Source organism: Rhipicephalus microplus, chromosome 3 (genome assembly GCF_043290135.1).
Source record: "Rhipicephalus microplus isolate Deutch F79 chromosome 3, USDA_Rmic, whole genome shotgun sequence".
Lineage (NCBI taxonomy): Eukaryota > Metazoa > Arthropoda > Arachnida > Ixodida > Ixodidae > Rhipicephalus > Rhipicephalus microplus.
Window position 1 is genome coordinate 96,489,927 of NC_134702.1, and position 21,520 is coordinate 96,511,446.

Below are 21,520 nucleotides of genomic sequence, written 5' to 3' on the forward strand. Positions count from 1 at the left end.
CCGTGCCGTACAGCTCTCGGGTTGTTCTTCACACATCGTGTATGTGTGCTTGTGCTGCTTCGTACTTGCGTCATGCCGAAGCTGGGACAAAAGCATCGAGTGCTGAAAATAGAGGAGAAATTGGACATAATTCATGCTATTGAAAGTGGCACGAAAAAATCGGCACTGGCATGGGAAAAAGACCTGCCGTTAACCATGGTGTGTGGAATTTGGAATTCCAGAGAGAAGTTGCTCAGCAGTGCTGCTGCAACTCCGAAAAGGTGCCGGCTACGCGGTTCGGCGTTTTCGAAGGTAGAGGAGGCACTGGTGAAGTGGCTAAAAGCTGCACGGTCAAAAAATCTGCCTATCAGCAGACCCCTGCTCGTGGAGAAGGCCTTGGTTTTTGTCTCGCAGCTCAACCATGACAACATCGTGTGCAGCAATGTCTGGCTGGCCAGATTTAAGGCGAGGCACGGCATTACCACGAGGACTGTTTCGGGAGAAGGTGCTGCTGCTGACGTGGATGGTGCGGAGCAGTGGCAAAATGGTCAGTTGAAGAACATCTTGGAAGACTACACACCTGATGGCATCTTTAATATGGATGAATTGGCGCTATTCTTTAAGCTGCTACCAGACAAAACGCTCGCGTTCAAAGGCGAGACGTGCACCGGCGGCAAGCATGCAAAAGACAGAATATCAGTGGCGTTTTGCGTAAAGATGACTGGAACCGACAAAACTCCGCTCCTTGTGATTGGAAAGTCGACAAAGCCTAGATGTTTTAAAGGCGCCCGGTTGCCATCAGGGGTCATCTATCGCAGCAGCACCAAAGCATGACGACGGCAAAACTCTTTGAGGAGTACGTGCACCTCATCGTCGTTTTGCGGCTAAGAACAGAAGAGTTATTATTTCAGACAACGCTTGGGCGCACGTCGCCCTGGACAACCTGACGGCTGTGAAGTTGGCGTTTCTGCCACCAAACACAACAGCGATTGCCCAGTCCTTGGACCAAGGCATCATTCGAGCTGTAAAACAGCTCTACAAGAAGAATATTCTGCGCAGATTTCTTCTCGCCATTGAATGTGGCAAATTATTCTCCATCGACCTGATTGGCGCGATTCACCTGCTCGAATACTCGGGGCGGCAGGTTGAAGCAATGACAGTTCAAAATTGCTTCAAGCGTGCTAGCTTCAGTGTGTGTGCGGGCGACGCAGATGACGCCAGTGACACCATCGACCAGACTTCGGACATCGTAGACAAAGCTTGCAAAACTCTGCTAGCTGAAGTGCTGGAGTGGCAGGGCGTTACGGAAGGCATTTCCTTCCCCGACTTCAGAGACGCAGACAGCGGTGTACAGACATCTCCGGACATGTCCGACGAAGCCATTGTTGCCTCGGTTGTCGAAATGTCACCAAATGATAGTGATGAGGACGATATGGAAAGCAACAACACGGGTGATCCAGGTCCGACAGTGGCCGAAGGTGCGCATTGCGTTAGCGTCGTGCGGGTATTTGCCGAGAAGAGGGGGCTGGCGGAAAAGCTGGCTCACAGCATAAGGGAGTTTGAGGCTGCTGTCGTTGCTGCTAGGCTGCCGCGTCGTCAAATGAAAATTACAGACTTTGTCACGCGAAGTTAATAAATTACTGCACGCTTTTTGTTTTTTCATCGCACACCCTGAAGGTTTCTTTTTTTGACAGGTAAGTGAGCAACCTGACGCTATTTCGGTTAAGCAGTACTACCGTTTAGTACGTACTTTTTTCGAGCTCCGGCCAACTACAGTTTAACGAAGTTTCACTGTGCCTTTTGAAACTGAGTCCACGTACAGCGAACATGCCTCCTTCTTTTATAATGAACACTTCCGACATGATAAAAATATGGCGCATACAAAGTGAAAAAAAATGTTAAAGCAGGCATTCTAAAGCATGTGATAGGCATGCCGTCGATTGTGCCCCGCTGCAGTTTACTTGCAACAAAGATATCGTATACGGCAAACTTTTCTGACGCCATTCTCAACATCTACAACTGCCTACCATTAACCAACAATGCCTTCAAACACAAGAAGCCATAAATGCGAAAAGCGATTACTTTTGTCGTATAACAGTTTACTGCGACACTCAACTTTCCGACACCACGATGTGCCGCAAAGAGCTTTCCACTTTTCGGTAACGGATGAGACCGGTCTATTATAGATAACTGCTTTCGTGCCATTACACTGTTGCCTTAAAAGGGCCCTGAAACACTTCTTTGAGTAACTATAGAATTAATTCACAGGAAAAGCACATTACCTCACAAACTCAACAGCGCAAAAATTTAGGAATTCGTTCAGTACGAGCGTAGTTACAAAGATTCGTCACACGCTGCAATTGCCTTGTCTCTTCTCATGTCCCTGTGAAAGTGCTGCAAGCTGAGCAGGAAGGAGGGGGGCAAGCAAAAAACGTCATTCGCGCCTCGTTACCTTGAGCACTTTTTTCGTGACCTTGAGCCCCTGGTTTTTTCAGCAAAATCGCACACACGTAGACAAGTGACGGCCGCTCTCTACGACCTCTGTAACAACCGAGCACACCATGTTCAAATCAGATAATGGCTTATAGATGGCCTTACTAGGAGTCATTTTTGGGTTTATTCCGTGATTGGTCGAGAGAAGAAAAAGCTATTTTTACCTGACTTTGATAGTTTATTGTGAATTATAGGCTGCAAGCTGTGCTGTAATATTTTGTTCGCCTGTTGTTGGGAGCCTCTACTGCCGATCTGCAGCGTTTTCTGACCATACTCAAGAAGTGTTGCAGGGCCCCTCTAACGTATAAACATCAGAAAACATCAGATGGCGAGGTAGCCAGTAGTGATGGACATGCCATTTTGACTCATTGCTGACATCTTTGCCACATTTATCTGCAGAGCGACGGTGCTCACCGCGGCCACGTCTTGCAATGCCGCTTGCGCGTGTCACTTGCGAAATTCTTGGTTCAGTGTTAAACGAACAGGCTATTCGCTGGGCCTGAGCATGATCCTGGGTGAAACATGCACGAAGAATGCACAAATGGGTGCATACACTTTTGAGTTTGTTGTAAACGTGGTCGACTGCGATTGGGCTACAGTGATGTCAGTGTGTAGGCAATTGCTGTCTCCAGCCTGCGTGGGCAGCACAAGAAATGACCCCACGCCACCAAGCACACAAATTCTGAAGCTGAGCACGAAAAAATTCACACAATGTCTGCGTTGGTTGGTTTGTGGAATTGAACGATAGCAGAGGTCTAGAGTTCTTTATTGTGCACAGTATGCCTTCGTCAAAATATGGCCGCTGCGGCTGCAATTGAGCCTGTGCGTTTCAGGTCAGCAGCCAAACACCATAACCTTCAAGAACCTGCTACAGCAGAGAGCGTGCAACATGTTCGTCTCAAGAACACGCTTGGCACGCCACTATAAGTGTCTTGTAGTTCTATAACACCCTGTTTGAGAACTTGTGGCTTATGGTTGATGCGCCCGGGATACGCAGGTTATAGGCTTGACCTTTTTGTTGCACTCTGTGTTTCCAGGAGGTTGAAGAGATCAAGAAGAAGCTCAAGCTGGACATGCATTTGGACCAGTATTTTGTGGACGCCAACGAGGTACGTGTCTTGCTTGGGTTTGTTGGTGACTTTCAGCATTAGAAGGCAGCGAGAATTGCACGCACATTCGGAGTCGCAGGCAAAGTGGCGTTGTTGTGGCACTAATTCCTCGAGATTCCACAAAATTTTTGCATCATGCCATAATCATATTATCCAAAACTGGGAAACTTGTACAATAATATGAACACGTACTGATTTAACAAAACTTTTTCTGAGTGAATAAATTCTCGGTGCTCATTTGCGGATTTCTCTGATTAGCTGCGCACAGTCTATTAAACCGTGCAGAAATTTCGATGTTCACTGTGCCAGTGCATGTGGTAGATTTCTGAACCAGTGTTGCTGTGTACTTACCATTTTGGAACTGGTATGACTCCTGAATCATTCCTCATTATCGCGACCCCGGGTTGGAATGGGGACAATGCTTGGAGGACTGAAATGAAAATGGAATTAAGTGCCTTTCGCATGGAATGGAATTGTGCCTTTTCGGAAAATAGTGGGCTTGTACAATTATTCGAACGCTTTGAATATGCTTTAATTTGAATTAGGATTGTTGAAAATTTTGAAGTCGTAATGAACGAATAGACGTATATTAGTCTGCATTTAATCCTATGTAAAGGTGGTTTCACTCCAGTGAGGGTGTGCTAAGCCGTAAAAGAAGGTGTGCTAAGTTGTGAAAACACCTTTCCAAGACAAATCTGCACTTTCGCAGAAGTGAAATGAACACCTTACTCTTGCATCGATCCACATTTTTAATGTTTAAAGCTCGTTATACCTTTTTATATGCATGAAGTATATTAAATTTGAAAATGTAACATACTTTACAGATTATAACTTGCATTCTACCAAAAGTGAAATCCTTCTACTATTTGTAGTTGTTTTTTCTTCCTTTAAATAAAAGGATGGCATTTTTACAGCCCTTGTTTCAAATTTTAAAAAATATTGTGCAGGTTAGTTACGTCATAGAAAATATGCTCGCTTTCTGTATTATATGTGCTACATACTATTCGAATTCACTTCAAACTTAAGCTTTTCTATTAGCACAAGCCAAGAAAATGGAGCGTGGTGCGATATACGCATCGTTTTTCAAGCTTTAAACGTTACTAGGCCTAAGCCTCGAATTTAACAACAAAGCAGTACTATTTTTAAAATGGCTTAGCTGATTACAAGCAAGGTACATTTATAAGCAGTGCACCAAGTTCAATTTGGTCCTTATCTAGTCTTTGTGACCCCAAAGCTTGTCTTTATCTTTGCGTAACTCAGGCTCTATTGCCTTTGGTATCCATAGTGCAGAACTACAGCAGCAGTGCGGGATCTACAGTTCGCCAATTTCACAAGAAATAGTCTATCACAACCAGAAAAAGATGGTCTTTGCAGCGCAGATAGCAAAAATTAGCCCAAAATCATACAAAAATGAGGTCTCGTAGCCATAATGGTCTCGTCATATCCTAAACCTCAGTCCTCGCTTATCTTGCCCGTTAGATTCGCTTACATTGCCCACATGAACAAAGCATACACATAATGAAATTCCTTGGCAGTTCTGACAAAATTTGCTGTTCATGCATTATGTTGCAACTAAGACAAACATTGCTTGCACATTGGCATCAAGCACAATGCTAAAAGCATGTTTGTGGTGCTAATCACATCTAACAGTCAGAGTGCTCAGATGCGTTGTGATCACTGTCATAAAATGGCGACTGAACACGCTTTGTTGTCAGTTTGTGTAGGCAGGACCTGTGCGTCTTATCTGTTCCCAGTTAAGTGCCAGGTGGGATGTTCTGATTTCATTATAAAAGTGTATGATGAAAGGGAGTTGTTCTTGACCCTGAATATAACCACATTTTATCTTTTCGAGTCTTGTTTGGTGACATGGGATTATAACCCCAGTAGCGCGCAGAGAGATTTTCAGCGAATCTGGAAAATAGCCTGTCCTCGAACTTAAGCTTACAGTCTTGTTTAATGAATATACACGCCATTCTAACTGCTTTAAATACTCTTACTTAAGACGCTCCTCGAAAAAGTTTTTTTTTTATTTCTAGTAATAGAGACTTGAAAAGTTTGTTATTAGTATAGTTTTTCATGCAGATTTCAAATATGCAATCATTTTTTGTGTAGCTGCTATAATTATTGAGTTATGCCATAAACAATAGCAAAAAGTTACATTTTTTGCGGGCACTCTTTTATGTACTAAACTTTCAGTAAAAGCACTGTGTCTGATCTTATTTGACTCTTGGTAGATTGAAAAGTGCAAATATCTATATAGATATGTCACAGGAATATTGGAACAAAGAAAAAAAAATTGTATTGAATGACTTATTATTTTCAATCTCCCTTGAAACAATAAGCTAATATTTTCACAACTAATGCTGGTAGGCATTGCAATTTAGAGTAGATATTTGCATTCTGCATGTGTTGAAGAATATGTGTGCCAAGTTTCGTTACTATACAATGAATATAAGTTTCTAAAAGGCTGCCCGGAAAACGTGAAACTGTCAGAAAAAATGAAAATGAGAAAAACAAGTTTGAAAGTTCGCAAAGTTGGCATTTATCAGGAAATCATTCTTTTTGCATCAAATTGGGGCACAATGAAAAGTACCTTGCCTTGAATGCACTGCAAGTGTCTAGAAGTCCCCTGCACCATAGCTTGGTCCTTCACGGCTCTTGCGGTCAGTGTCCTCAACACGAGCTCTCTTCGCTGTGTTGCGACGGTGTGCCCTCGCTTCTGCAGTTTGCTTCAGGTTCATCTTCCTGATGCGCATGACGTCACAGTGGTCACCATGTGTGGCCAGATCTTGTGAGGGGAGAATTCCAATGCCTTCGAGCACTTCTTCAAAGCCCCTGTGGCCTTTGTTGTACCAGAGTACAGCAAGAGCGGTGGCTGTCTCCACAGTTGTTCTGGAGGCGAACTTTGTTTTTGGACATAGCAGCCATATCTTGCTGTTCAGCGATTCGGCTGCATTCTGTGTCTTGCCATGAAGGCACCGAATAAGGAGTTTCTCCTCTGTAAGGCGCTTGTAGATAGGCATAATTGCCAATCCTTGAGCCTTCGTCAACACTGGGGTGTGGCGTGGTGCAGGCTCCCCCAGTGCTTCCGCACGCTTGTGCTTGCACCACGAATTTGGTCCCGCGGGGCAAAAGTTGTGGCTACTGGCACCATCACTGGAGCAGCAATGAAAATACGATGCCCATATGGCAGTGTACATATTTCGGACACTGTCCTTGTTACTCGTGATGGCGATCTTGTAATATGTTTGTAGTTTTATTATTGTCGCATCTTTCAGTTTTTCGCCTCGTGGCAGTGGCGTTGCCAATTTCCGTAGGGCAGTTCCCAAGCGCTTTGCAACGTGGTTCGTGCACTCTTCTTTGTCAATGAGGGTGTCACAGTATACATTTGCCTCGCAGACTGCAGTGTAGGCCTTGCTGTCACCATCACTTAGGAAGCTGGTGAATCGCAGTGGAGTTTCATAAGACAAGGTCCTCTGCCATATATTGACAGCTGCCGCAGGTTCCATTGCATGGGATGAGCAGTCAGTGTTTTTTTGGCAAACTGGAAGATGAAAAGCTCGCCATATCTCTTCATCCTCCCCAAGGTCCGTGTGTATACTGCAAGCATGGCAGTATTTCGAAAGAACTTCAAAATCGAGGCAGAGCCCCGTGTCTAGGGACACGACTGTGCCCACTCCATTGTGGCTTTTATGACCTCTTTTCTGCCAGGTGCCATCAAACATGACTGGCACATCTCTGCCGCCGACTGCGTCCTTCGTGATGTTTCGTGCCTGGTGCAAGTTTTTGCTCACTGCCGTCATCGCCGCACCATGGAGCTTCTTGCAAATGCCGTTGAATGTCTTGTGATGCATCGGGCTCGGAAGACCGAGAATCGCACAAAATCGTGAAAGTTGGTCGTGGCCTGCGCCTATAGCGCGTGCTGCCAGAACTGCCTTCACGTTTACAGCAAAGCTGTCACGCGAGCTGCCGCTGTCAAAACGAGCGCTCGTTCCTTGGTCCCCGGCCGAAGCAGTACGTCTCGACGTGTGCGTGAACGAAAGTGCAGATTCAGGGCAATCAGAATTTTGACAGCACAGTTCGAGGAATGCCGAAAGTCCTTTGCGCTTTCCAGCTGCCTCTCGCACGCCGAGCTTCCGTTCGCGGCAGGTTGGGCATTGCGCACCCGCCACAAGTGCCGTCAGCGCATCGATTTCGCAAAGCAGCATGTTCGCAGTAGCAGCATCTACCGGTCTACGTTCACTCTCGAAGAATCCAATCTTCCTTTGGGATGCACTGACGAATTCCACGGCAGCGGCTATTTCACAACCACTGTCGCAGGGTTCGGTGACGGTGTTAGGCCTATCCGAAGTCGGAGCGTCGGGGCGTTGGTCGGGGGCGACATCGTCGTTCGCTGTCGCTTTGCGAAGCGTCCGACGCCGTTTCCCTCGATACTTGTGGCGAGTTCTGAACTTTTGATTATCTGAACTGCACTTCTTCGGGCTTGCCATGACGCAAAAATGCAGAGAAACGCAGAAAAACTCGATCGCGACGTCTGAGGCTTCGCTCTTTTGCCGGAGAGATAGGAGGGGGAGGAGCGTGGAGCGCACCGCTGTCCAATGGCGGCCTCGCGCTGTGTGCCGCGATATTCAAAACGCGTGACGTACGCGTTGTTTTTCTCGTTTTTTGTTTATTCCGCGTGAAAGCACGAGACTGGCTACTAGTGAATTATGAAGGATACGGCCTTCGCAGCATGCGTGCACGATTGCAAATGGCGGCCAACGCGTCGTTTTCGCGACAGGACGATGCGAACTTCGCCGTTTTTAGCGACTTTCGCGCATTTCTCGCGTCACCGCTGCCCACTTGGAAGCATTTTTTTATAATTTCTCGTGCGAATTTCAGCTTGATGTTTTCAGAAGTAATAGATTATAGTCCAAGGATGCCAATACAGCCGGAAAAAAAAAGCGAAAATTTTCCGGAAAACCGCGACTTTTCGACCCGCGTCTCCCCTTAAGGGGAGATGCTACTCGAAAAACGATTTTCTTTAATAAGAGTCTGAATTTAACACAAATTGGCATGCTAATAGAGTTTTTCTCCTCTTTTCAAATATGTCATTTATTTTCATGTAGATTGCTTGGTTTTCTTTGTGCAGGTCAGATACTGCAAAATTATGGCTATTGTTATGCAACAATTCTGACCTATAAAAATTTGAGATAAAGCATGCAGATATAGCTGACTATGATCCTTTGGAACTGTAGAGTGTAAAAAACTATATAAATTTTGTGTGTAAAAAGGTGAAATACAATAATAAAATAGAAAAATTTACTATGGCTCTAGTTGCCAAGGGCTTTCAATGTTATGTAATTTTTGAAAAACATAATCAACCAGCACTGACAATCTGAATAGATACTTTCACTCTATGGGCCTTCATCATGCTATGTGCAAAATTTCATAGAGGTATGACAATTCTAAGTATACGAACTAGCGTGCATAAGAAGCACAGATCACACAAAACTGCAAAAGGAGAAAAATGCATTTGAAAGTTTGAAACCTTTTTTTTTTATCACAGAGTTGTTAGAAATGCATAATCTTTGGCCATAATGTTCAACAGAACTTTGAAAAGCTCTGCAAGTTACTAGAACTGTCCTGGAGCATAGGTTGTGCCCTCACGGTCCTTGCGAGCACTCTCTTCTAGCCGTGCCCTTTTCACTCCACGACGACGGTGGGCCCTTGCTTCTGCTGTCAGACGCTCGGACATTCTTTTGATGCGCCTCGCATCGCGGGAATCACTGAAAGTAACTAGATCTCTAGATGGCAGTATGTTGAGCTCTTCCAGGATGTGCTCGAAAGTAGCATGACCCTTGTTGAACCACAGGATTGCCATAGCTGCGGCAGTCTCGACAACCGTTCGGGAGACAAACTTAGTCTTGGGGCAAAGTAGCCAAATTTTGCTGTTCAGGGATTCCGATGCGTTCTGGGTTTTCCCTTTGATGCATCGAGCAAGGAGCTTCTCATCCGTTAGCCGCTTATAAATGGGCAAAAGAGCCAATCCCTGTGCTTTTGTCAGGAGAGGTGTGTGGCGTGGTGCAGGTTCACCAAGTGCTTCAGCGCGTTGATGTCTGCACCACGACTCTGTTCCTGCAGGGCAAAACTTGTGGCTGCCAGCATTGTCAGTAGAGCATGAGTGGAAGTACGAAGCCCATACTGAAGTGTACATATCCCGTACACTCCCCCTGTTGCTTGTTCTGGCAATCTGATAGTATGTTTGGAGCTTCTGAATGGCTGGCTCTTTCATTTTCTGCCCTCGTGGTAATGGCACATGCAGCTTCCGTAGCGCGGTGCCAAGTCTCTTGGCCACATGATTAGTGCAGTCTTCTTTTTTTATATTGACAGCACCATAGACTTTTGACTCTGCAACTGCACTATATGCTTTGCTGTCACCGTCACTCAAGAATGTCATGAAATGCAGTGGGGTGTCATAAGTCAATGTTCTCTGCCAAATGCGCATTGCAGCCTCCGTTTCCATGGCATGGGAGGAACAGTCTGCATTTTTTTCACAGACTGGGCCATGGAATGCCTGCCACACTTCCTCGTCTGGGCCCATATCCTTGTGCCTACTGCATGTCAGGCAGTAATTTGATATGACCTCGAAGTCTAAGCAGAGGCCAGTATCTAAGGAGATAACTGCGCCAATCCCGTTGTGGCTTTTGTGGCCCCTCTTCTGCCAAGTGCCGTCGAACATAACAGCCACATCAGTTTCGCCTGCTACTTCTTTCGTCAACTCTCTGGATCGGCGCAAGTTTTCACTCACAGCTGCCATGGCAGCGGTGGGCACCTTCTTTGCTATCGAAAAAAATTCTTGGTGGTGCATTGGCTTTGGGAGTCCAATAATGGAGCAAAATCTCGACAATTGCTCATGCCCAATGCCGACAGTGCGTGCAGCCACCACCGCCTTCACATTTACAGCGAAACTATCTCGGGAGCTCCCACTGTCGTACCGTTGGCTCACCCAGCTGCTGCCGTCCGCCGTAACACGCAGTGACGTATAGGAGCACGAAAGAACAGTCGCTGAGCATTCGCTGTTTTCGCAATGAAGTTTGAAGAGCGACGAAAGTCCCTTGCGCTTTTCTGCCGGCTCCCGAACGGCAAGTTTTTGAATACCGCAAGCAGGGCATGCGGCACCTGCCACAAGTGCCGTCAGCAAGAGGGTGTCGCACAAAACTGTCGTTGCACAAACCTCATCGCGCTGTCTTTCGTCTTTTTCGAAGAAGCCGAGCTTCTTTTCCAAAGCACTGACGAAAGAAAGCGCAGCGTCAATCCCTTCATCGCAGCCACTGTCGCTCGCGCACTCGTCGATGCCGCCGTCAGGCCTAGCACACGTAGGCGCGTTCTCGTTCGTCGCCGTCGTTCGGGGCGCTTTACGCCGCCTTCCCTTGAACTTGTGCTTCGTTCGAAACTTCTGCGGTCTCACCTTGCACTTTTTCGGGCTTGTCATCGCGGAAATATGCGTAGACGCGCAGAAAAGCAGACGGACCAAATGCCTATGGCCGTCACCAACACAGCTGACAATGACTCGGTAGCCAATGGCGATGCGGCTTAGGGTGCCGCGCGTTTCAAACCGCTCAAACCACATGATAAAAAGGCGTTGTTTTTTATTTTATTTTTTTGCCCACGTACGAAACTGGCGGTCGTCGGAGCTGTAAGAAGAAGGCCGGACGCAACTTTCCCAACCGATCGCGATGGCGGGCGGCACTGCGACGGGGAGCAGTGTGCAGTCAAAGATGGCCAATATCGGCACAAATTCACGAAATTTTGAGCCACCGCGATGCCTTCATACACATTTTTTTGCATTTTGCGGTTCAAATTTAGTTTTGAAATTTTCACAAATGAAAGAAGAAGGTTTGAAGATTACAATGCAATAAAAATCAGAAATACGAGAAATTTTGCTAAAAACGCGATTTTTCGACTCGCATCTCCCCTTAACGAGAGCCGTAACAGAACAGAATGAACTAAATTTATCAGCCGCTTACACTCACTCACTAGGCATATTTACCATGACAATCAAAGAAGCTTCACTAATACCCGTGCCACACGGGCATAGAAAATGACATTTGGTGGCGAAGGCCTTCAGTTCCCGAATGACATTCGTTTCGCCGGCGCTGCTACACGTCCAAAGCGAATGACATTTGACTTGATGATGTCGATCACAGCACCTTCCAAGTGAGCATTGAGTGAATAGCAATAAAAAAAATTTAGAAGCATTTACAAGCTTCATACACATCAGATAATCATCAAATGCAGAAATAAGCGTATTACGCTGTCCTAAGTTTTAGTTTCTTGCTTTGTTTTACAACGTTGCAGCCGACCGTAGCAACCTAAGCCAACACTAGTCAGATCCACAGCATAAATAGACACTAAAATTGACAAGCATTTCATTATCAATACTTTATTTTCTTCGTATAACGTTCAAAGCATCTTTTTAAGACTTTAGTGCAAATAAAAGAAGGGAAATTTAATTTTTAGCTCAATATGATTTGTTTTATATACTTTCAGGTAAATCGCACTTCGCGAGCTGTGTCGTCGAGAGTAGGCATTTCTCAGTCAACTGAGTTCTGGCGAAGGCAGTTGGTGGCGAATCGCATTCGAATGGCATTCGGATGAATGCCATTTTGTTCGCCCGTGTGGCACCGCGCGAATGGCAATAAATCTGAAGGCATTCGGGGGTAAATGCCATTTTTTTTGCCCGTGTGGCACGGGTATAACACAACACAGTTGAGTTATGTTATTAACCTGATTTATTAGTTACCTGATTTTTTTCCCTGCTACTGTTCTTAGTAGAATGGTGTTTATATTGTATAATAAGTAGTTGACTTACATATGTATACGTATATGTATTGTAGTGCATCGTTGTATAATTTAGTGTAATTTGTTTACAGTTTTTATGTATTCTGCTGTAACCCCCCCCCCCCCCACTTTTCCTGCATTGATCTTGTTTCACATTGGCAGTATTTCTAAATAAATAAATAAATAAAATATGTAATATACTGCCTTTTTCAGGGTAGCTGTATGCTATTGAGCTGTATCTAAGAGTGATGCTAACACAGGATCACAGAAAAAAAGTCAATTGCCAAAAGATAAAATTTTCCGTTCTTTGAAGGCCAATTGCACTTGACAATTCTTTTGCTCTCTAATCAACAGCATGGTGGCATGCCACAGTTTTACCAGTCAATTCTTGTAACCGTACAGTCATGTGCATTATTAGCTTGAGCCGGCGAAGTCGGCTTTGTGCAAGATTCATGTATATATGGCACCTGAAGACATAGCTATCATTAAATTGAGTTAAAGAAGTTCTTTTTCGTCTAATTCTACCCCTCCCCCCCCCCTCATTGTAATTCTGCTTGATTCAGGGTTTTCAAGTAATATATTTGCAGGAACATGACATGTTGCATGCCTTTTTTGGGGCACTTTTAATAAGCAAAAACAAATGATTTTTCATTGTCGCTTCAAGTTTTTCTAAACAGTGGTCTACTGCAAATATGACAACTCAGTCAAGACACTTACACCAAAACACTTTTCTAAATCTTACTTAAATTTGAGAATCTGTGTAACATGTATGTTACAAAACACCATTGTGACTTTTTTCCGAGGAGAAGTTTAGTTCGAGAGGCCATAGAACTTGCTCGACAGGGCTTTTACTGTGCAAAAAATCTGTTCAAAGAATTACAAGCCTCAGAAAAATGCTGTCCATAAATGTCAGCAGTCAACTTACAAAATCAGTCGCAACTTTTGCTTTTAAGTTTCACGTTTCATTTTATTGATGTCAACAATGATCATTATCATAATTCCACACGCACCTTGCAAACAGAGTAGCAAAGGGAATGGTAGTGGGTGAGTTTTTTTTTTTGCTTCAAATACAATCTGACTGGACAGTGTTTTTTATGCAGCGAGCAACTTTCACTTTCTGTATGAATAGTATAGTTGTACTATAGTTAAGACTCTTGTTTGTGACTAACAACTACATACTTTGATTCATACACTGCTTATGTTTCGCAGGTATGTAGTACACCTAATTATTCTGCATATTTATTTCAAAATATTTGTATGGGCCCCTAGAGGCAGTGTGAAAGGAGGAAATACAAGAATAAGTTCAAGCATCTAAAATACATTCGGACCTTGATTGTAAAGGGCCCAATATACTCCAACGTAATGTTGACGCGCGCACGCTGGGTGCATTGACGCTATGCTAGCAAAACGGGAGCACTCTATATAGTCTGACGGCAGGTGTGAACAGCGTATGTTGGCACGGCACGGGGGCAACCAATGCGAAATGTGACATGCTTCATTTCACACTGTGACATGTGACATGCTGCCTGTGACATGCTGCCTCTCTTCGTGACGGAGGGGCACCGGGCGCGCTCAAACGGGCATGTGTCAAAGCAATGCAGTGCGGTGCGCGCGTTTGCGAGTATATTGCAAGCAGATCGGTACCTGGCGTGGCATTGCCAGCGTGACGCGACAAAATGAACGCCAGCGCGCACGTGCGCCTGTTCGCGTTGAAGTTTATTGGTGCCTTAAGTCCCTTGGTCTTGCGACAACCCACATTTTGCGACTCATTAGTTTGGTAGTAGCGACACTCTCATGGAAATAATGTATTGAGAACCTCAGCTATACGACACACTTCAACACCAAGCTGCATCTTACAACTACGTTCAAATACTGTCCGAGAAAAAAAAAAGTTTTTTTTTTACTTATGCTGACCAAATATTTGTGAGTGCAATATAAAAGCTTTCATGCTGCTGAATTGAGGATTAGAAAAGTAGAGAGAGTGAGACAGTGTGTCTTCTTAGAATGGAAAACATATTCTCGTGGCAGTTCATGTGCATCTGTGATTCAGTTTTCTTGGCTAGCTTTTGGATAAGCATCGAGCATGTGCCTATCTAGGGCTGTTGCCTAGACAAGCTCTTTACGCGGAGTAGCTTCAGCTAGTCATCAAAAAGCTCGCTTTTCAGATCTGGATATTTTCATGTTTTTGACATGCGGAAACTTGTCCTGGTTGATGTACAGCTGAAGGGCCCCTTTTGTTTGCAGCACTCACTGTCACAAGTCTCAAGCATGCAGAAAGACTCAACGAAGCTATCTTCACTGTGCAAAATAACTTTCTCTGTACTTGAGCATTCATTATAGCAGCAACAACTTGCCAATTTCACTGCACGAGGGAACAAATTGTGGTGTTTGCGCACTGTAAGTGCTTAAAGAAAACACACACAAACAAGTTCCACCCTGAGCGCAACTTAACCTTGGCTGTAGGAAGGAGGTTTATATATATCTTGACATCGCCATTTGGGGCCATACAACAGAACGAAGTTTGTTAAAATATACATTTCTTTTGCCCTAACACAAAAGAATTCAGCTATATGTAGTCTTCCAGGTACCAATGATGCCAGTGCTCTCGTTGAGGCCGTGCCGATTGGTGTGATAGTTGAAGTTGCTACGTGAAGGACGACAATCATTAGCGTGACTCTGATGACTCTACGTCTTGCCGAAGCTGTGCATCTCGGCCGTACCTAGGTGTCGGCAGACTTACAGCTGGTGGCACAGTGGTTTACACAGCGTCTATTTGTGCTACAATTAGCCACGGATAAACGTACCATGTGTTGGGGGCTCTTCCAGTGGGCTATTGGAGAGCCTTGACGCATGCCAGATAGTGCTGTCATTCAGGCGGATATGTTAAGGGCTACCTCAGAATAAATTACCCTAGGGTGTGAATACTGGGAGGAAGCTTTTTCTTGTCCTTTCTGATGCACCCGTACTTGTTCACAGGGTTGAAAGGAATAGTAGTAGACAGGACGGCTGTGATTGTCATATTCTTGCAATTAAAGCTAATAGCATTCAACACCTCTCAGTTCCTGGTACTCGTATTATGGGTTCTTGTGAAAACTGTGCGTGAAAAAGCCTACAATATGCAAACGCGTTCGAGATTCACGACCACGCAGTAAAACGGAGACATTTAAGTTGCAGTGTGAGGAAGGGTTCAATATATTCTTTTTTAGATGTGGTCATTTCGAAGGGCAATGAATGACTTGAGAATGCGGTTGAACTGCTCAACCTATCCATTAGATCAGGGGAAATGAAGTGAAGATATGATATGCTTGATTTACTCTGTAGTGTGGTATGTTTGAATTCCACAGAGGTAAACTAGAAACCATTATCAGTAATGATTTCCTCGAGCAATCTCCCCCTCCCCCCTCCCACAAAGAAAAGCATCACAATGTGTAGTGGGTACCCCGCATGTCCTGGGGCTGAAGGAGAATGTGCGGTCTGGATCGTCTTGCTCTTCATCGCCTTCAGCATCATTGTCAGTAAAAGCTACAGTGCACAGCGCCAACGAACAATTCTTCACCGTAAGGAGCTTTCCCTGAAACTGAGCTAGAAAACCTGTTACAGATTGGCTAGTTACACATGGTGTGAACATAACCTGGTGCCACTTGGAATAGTAAGTAGTCTACCATTACTGTGGCATAACAACAGTCTTGAAGAGCTGAATTAAATGGACCCATCATGTCTAGAGCCACCTTCACCCATGGTCGGAGAGAATGTCTGAAGCGCTTGAATTCGCTCATGCCTAGCTTTCACCACATTAGGGCGTGTAATCCATTGAAGAAAACTAATACTAGTCCGTGATGCATACTATAGTATCTTGTTCTTGGGAAATATGGCCGCCGCTTTTGCAGAACACAAAGCGATCACTATCAATCATCTCTCTCTTGTGACAATTATTTCGAATCAAATCCAAATACTATATGTCACATATTATAAATAAAAATGGGCACATTTGTCATGCCTTAACTAACCTGCACAGTGCCTTTTAAATAATGAAATAAGGCCTGTTCAAAAGCCATTCTTTTTGGTTCAAAGCAAGTGGAAACAACTTTGAATGGTAGCAGGATTTGGCTTTCCATAAAATGCTAGTGATATCTTGCAAAATATGTTATGTTTTAATGTTTCCTGTATTTACATTGTATAAGCCGGTGCAACCAGCTTTTAAGCTTGAAAAATGGTGAATCGATGTTAGGGTAATACGTTCACTTAACCTTAAAGTGGGGCTTCATGGCAGTGCGAGTTTTTTTTATATGTTTTGATTGCTTGGCAATCCTTCACTGCAGTGAAACCGTCTTTACAGAAAATTAAATGTGAGTTGATATACATTTAAGTAGATGCCTTCATGACTTAGAACCCCCTGCTACAGTAAAACCACCTTTAGGAGCGTAACATGTGGACTAATATACTCGTAGGTCTATTTGTTCATTTTGAATACTTCGAAATTTTCAACAGTTTAAATTCGAATAACTACTTTGCAATCCCTTGACGTACCCTGATTCAACTAGCTTTTGGGTGTGATATGGATTCAGTGCCTCTATATGGCCATGCTATGTCTACATTTCGTGTGCCACTGTCAACTGAATTGTCTTGGTTTAAATTGTCTCTCACCCATAACTATTGTTAAAATGCTTGGTCGGTATCATAAGGGACAAATGTGCACAAAAGGGTAAAGGTGTAGATTTTTTTCGTTATGGGGGATTGTAATTAGTTACTACCATAGTAACTTGTTATGCTGTTTTGCTGCAATTTTTCTTTTTCTTTCTTCTTCACCAACCTTATTTTTTTTATGCCAGCCATTCGTGTGGATATACGATCCAGTGCCACTGAGAACATGGATCTTCGGGACGTTACTGGGTGAGTTATGCGACCTTGCTGTTTTCGCTAGCATTGTTCGTGAAGAATATAGAAATAGGTCATGAGTGCACTGCAGGCATATTCACTTACTGCAATGCACTCATGCATGTGTTTTTCAACAACTGCAAGCTGTCATCTGGCATTTCTCGCATACGTGTTGATGTAACTACATCATAGCGCTTGTTTCGTTCTGGCAAACATCTCCACGCTAAAAATAGCCTCACAGCTTACTGTTTTGAATCCGAGTCGCGGCTGCCTCATTTCAATGGAGCTGAAACTTAGATTTAGATGCTCGTTAAAGAAGACCAAATGGGCAACATTTCTGGAGCCTTCTGCAGTGGCATTCCTCATAATCGTGTTGTGGTTTTGAGACGTCAAACCCCAACAGTTATGATTATTAGTCTTGTATGACATCTTGTTACTAATGCCTAAGTGTGGTAGCCATAGAGCAGGAAAGAAGGCCAACACTGCTGAATGTCAACACGAGAACTCAGATAAGCCTAGAAGGGTGAAAGGTGTTCCAGCTCTCTGACGTGATCATGAGATAATGTGGTGGTGAAAGAAATAACTGGAAGAACAGCAGCAGAGTGGATTGTGCATTATGCATTCACCAGGGTGTGTGTGTGTGTGTGTGTGCGTGCGCGCACACACACGCACACACACACACACACACATGCATTGTGCTCTTCTGCTTAGTGTAATTGGCAATCCTTCAGTGAAACAGTAACTGCTGGCTCCGCCGCGGTGGTCTAGTGGCTAAGGTACTCGGCTGCTGACCTGCAGGTCGCGGGATCCAATCCCGGCTGCGGCGGCTGCTTTCCGATGGAGGCGGAACTGTTGTAGGCCCGTGTGCTCAGATTTGGGTGCACGTTAAAGAACCCGAGGTGGTCAAAATTTCCGGAGCCCTCCACTATGGCGTCTTTTATAATCATATGGTGGTTTTGGGACGTTAAACCTCACATATCCCCCGCAGGGGCGCCTGCGCAAGTAGGCGTTTGGTGTGTAGCAACACCACGGACCCGAGCTAACGGGGGAGTTTCGGCTCCCTCCCACGCCTAGCTGTGCGTGGCTTTGCCATGTCCGGGGAAAAGGGGATCCTGGGGGTTGAGCTGACGCTGGGTGATTGGACCTTTAAGGCCCCCCGGCAGACGCAACACACCCCTTTGGCCCCGGCTTCACGTAGACGGCACCCCTGGGCTGACCCACCCAGGGGAAATCGGCAGTCGCCTTTTCCTATCTCTCTCTGCCTATATCTTCGTCTTTAACTCTCACTATCTATCTGTCCTGTCTTCTACTCTCTTCTGTTTACTTCCAATTTTCCTGGCGGCAAGGGTTAACCCTGTGCAAATAGCCTACCTTGGTCTAGGCGCATTGGGTTATGGCAGTGTTGTACGGCTGACGTCTGCAAGCTTTCAGCACCTGTAAACTTGCAGCGTCCCCTTGTTGGGCTCTGTGGTGGGTGGCCGCCAACGCTGCTGAACAAAACTAAGACCGGCATGCATGGCGCATTCCCTCTACTATCTGATCGTACGGGCCTAAAGCGGGTACGCACCGACTACATAAATCTCTTCAACCAGCCAATAGAAACTTTTCCCCACTTCCACGTCATTCACTGTGAAAAAACCGGAAAGCAAGCCAGGACCGTATCTCCTTTCGTAGTTGCCAGGTGTCTTACGGAAACTCTCGGGGCTGGATACAAAGTAACCAAAATGGCGAGCGGAGACCTTCTTCTAGAAATTCGGGACAAAGCACAATTTGTAAAGCTAAACAGCCTCTCAACGTTTGGTGACGTACCGATCACCGTAACACCACACCGATCCATGAACATCACTCGCGGAGTGGTATCTGATGCAGACTTACTAGAGCTCACCGAGACTGAACTTTTGGAAGGGTGGAAGAGCCAAAATGTCAATAATGTACAGAGAATTATCATCAGAAGAGATAATAAGGAAATACCAACGAAACACTTGATACTCACGTTTGCATCCAGTAAACTACCAGATTCCATTCAAACAGGGTACACAAAGACATCTATCAGGCCGTATATACCAAACCCTCGCCGTTGCTTCCAATGCCAGAGGTATGGCCATGGCTCTAAAACCTGTCGTGGTCGCCAGACTTGTGCACAATGTGGAGTCCTAGGCCACGTGTCTGAGAACTGCAAAAAACCGCCACACTGTGTAAACTGCGAAGGAAACCATGCCGCATATTCACGCTCCTGCACATACTGGAAAAAAGAAAAAGAAATAATTACATTGAAGGTGAAGGAGAACATTACGTTTAAGGAAGCACGGCGAAGAGTCGCTCCATTCTATGGACCTACATACGCTGATGCGGCGCGTCAGGGAGCACCGCCGCACCAGCCCTCGCCACCCCTTCAGCCCGCGCAGAGCGAGCCGTCGGCTGTGGCACCTGCCCCCAAGGCGGCTGTAGCCCAGGCTACACCGCCTACTCCCAAACAGAGACCAAAGACTCCAGAGTCTTCGGGTCTCAAGGCCTCCCCTCACCAGGCGAGGCCCAAAATTCGAACTAACAGCCCGCACGTGCCGGCATCCAGTGCCTCCGAGGAGGCAATGGATACGTCGGCACCCTTGGTGCCGAAAGAGCGGCGTGGCTCCTTGGAGCGCGCCAAGAAAACAAAAAAGCAAATAACAGGGCCTGGTGACGGCCCTGTTAAGTGAACTCAAACTACCCGTCTAAACAGCCACCCGCTTTTCGTACACACAGCATTATTTTACATTCACCATGAACACTCAAATTATACAATGGAACGTCAGGGGCCTTCTCAGAAACCTTGACGACATCCAAGAACTCTTACACGAACACTCACCAAAAGTGCTGTGTGTACAAGAAACACACCTTAATTCAAAACACACAAATTTTCTTCGTAAATACGCTATTTTTCGTAAGGACCGTGATGATGCCATGACATCATCCGGAGGTGTTGCCATCATAGTGAATCAAGGAATTGCATGCACACCCTTACAACTCCAAACATCCCTTGAAGCAGTGGCTGTTCGAGCGGTTCTTTTTGATAAACTGATCACAATCTGCACTATTTACATTCCTCCTAGCTATCAGCTGCAAAAACGTGATTTACACTCTTTAATTGATGAACTTCCGGAACCTTATGTTCTCCTTGGAGACTTTAATGCGCATAGCAGGCTATGGGGTGACTCTCGGTATGACGCGCGAGGTCGACTGATCGAACAGTTCCTTCTCTCGTCGAGCGCGTGTCTCCTAAACCGAAAAGAACCAACCTATTATAATCTCGCCAATAACACCTACTCCTCCATAGACCTAAGCATAGTATCTCCATCCCTTGTGTCTCTACTCCAGTGGAAAGTCGTCAGTAATCTGTACGGAAGCGACCACTTCCCCGTAGTTTTGAGCACAAATACAGTAACTGAGTGTCCACCACGTGTTCCCAAGTGGCTCATAAACAGAGCCGACTGGGAACAGTTTTATACCTTCGCTCGTCTAGGTTGGAATGACATATATACTTTGAACATTGATGTTGCTGTCAACTTCTTCACAGCGTTTTTGATTGATGCTGCAACAAAATGCATCCCACAAACAAATGGACACCCTGGAAAACGGCGTGTGCCATGGTGGAACTCTGAATGCCGAAACGCACGCAAACAGCAAAACAGAGCTTGGAGGCTGCTTCGGAACTCACCGACAGCCGAATATCTTGACACCTTCAAGAAAAAAAAAGTCTCAAGCTAGGAGAACGCGTCGGCAGGCCAGAAGAGAAAGCTGGCAGAAGTTTTTTTCAGGGATCAATTCATACACACAAGAGGCCAAAGTCTGGAACATGGTCTGTAGGATAGCAGGGAAACAAGTACACACACTTCCACTCGTAAACACTCAAGGTGATACCTTGGAAGATCAGGCAAACTTCCTCGGGGCACATTTTGAACGGGTATCCAGCTCGTCCCACTATACTGACACTTTCGAAAAATACAGAACAAGAATAGAAAAGCAGACACTCGAACACAAATCCACTAGATACGAGGCATATAACCAAGCTTTCAGTCTAGCGGAGCTCCGAACATCCCTAAACTCCTGCAGTACTTCCGCCCCAGGTTCTGACTGTGTCGTGTATGAAATGTTAAAAAACCTACCAGCCGAAACACGAAAAACCCTACTTTGTTTGTACAATGCTATCTGGTTTTCTGGCACTATACCTACCTCCTGGAAAGAGGCTATTATTATTCCCATTT

At 45.2% G+C, this 21,520-nt stretch overlaps 1 protein-coding gene across 1 annotated transcript in view; it reads left to right on the forward strand.

The window, feature by feature from the left end:
• The window catches only part of LOC119172217 (translocation protein 1), a 50,907-nt gene that overhangs the window by 12,476 nt on the left and 16,911 nt on the right, over positions 1–21,520 (forward strand). The window contains exons 5-6 of the mRNA XM_037423251.2: positions 3,510–3,581; positions 17,234–17,294. Of these exons, the coding sequence (XP_037279148.2) occupies positions 3,510–3,581; positions 17,234–17,294 (133 nt within the window). The remainder of the gene's footprint in view (positions 1–3,509; positions 3,582–17,233; positions 17,295–21,520) is intronic.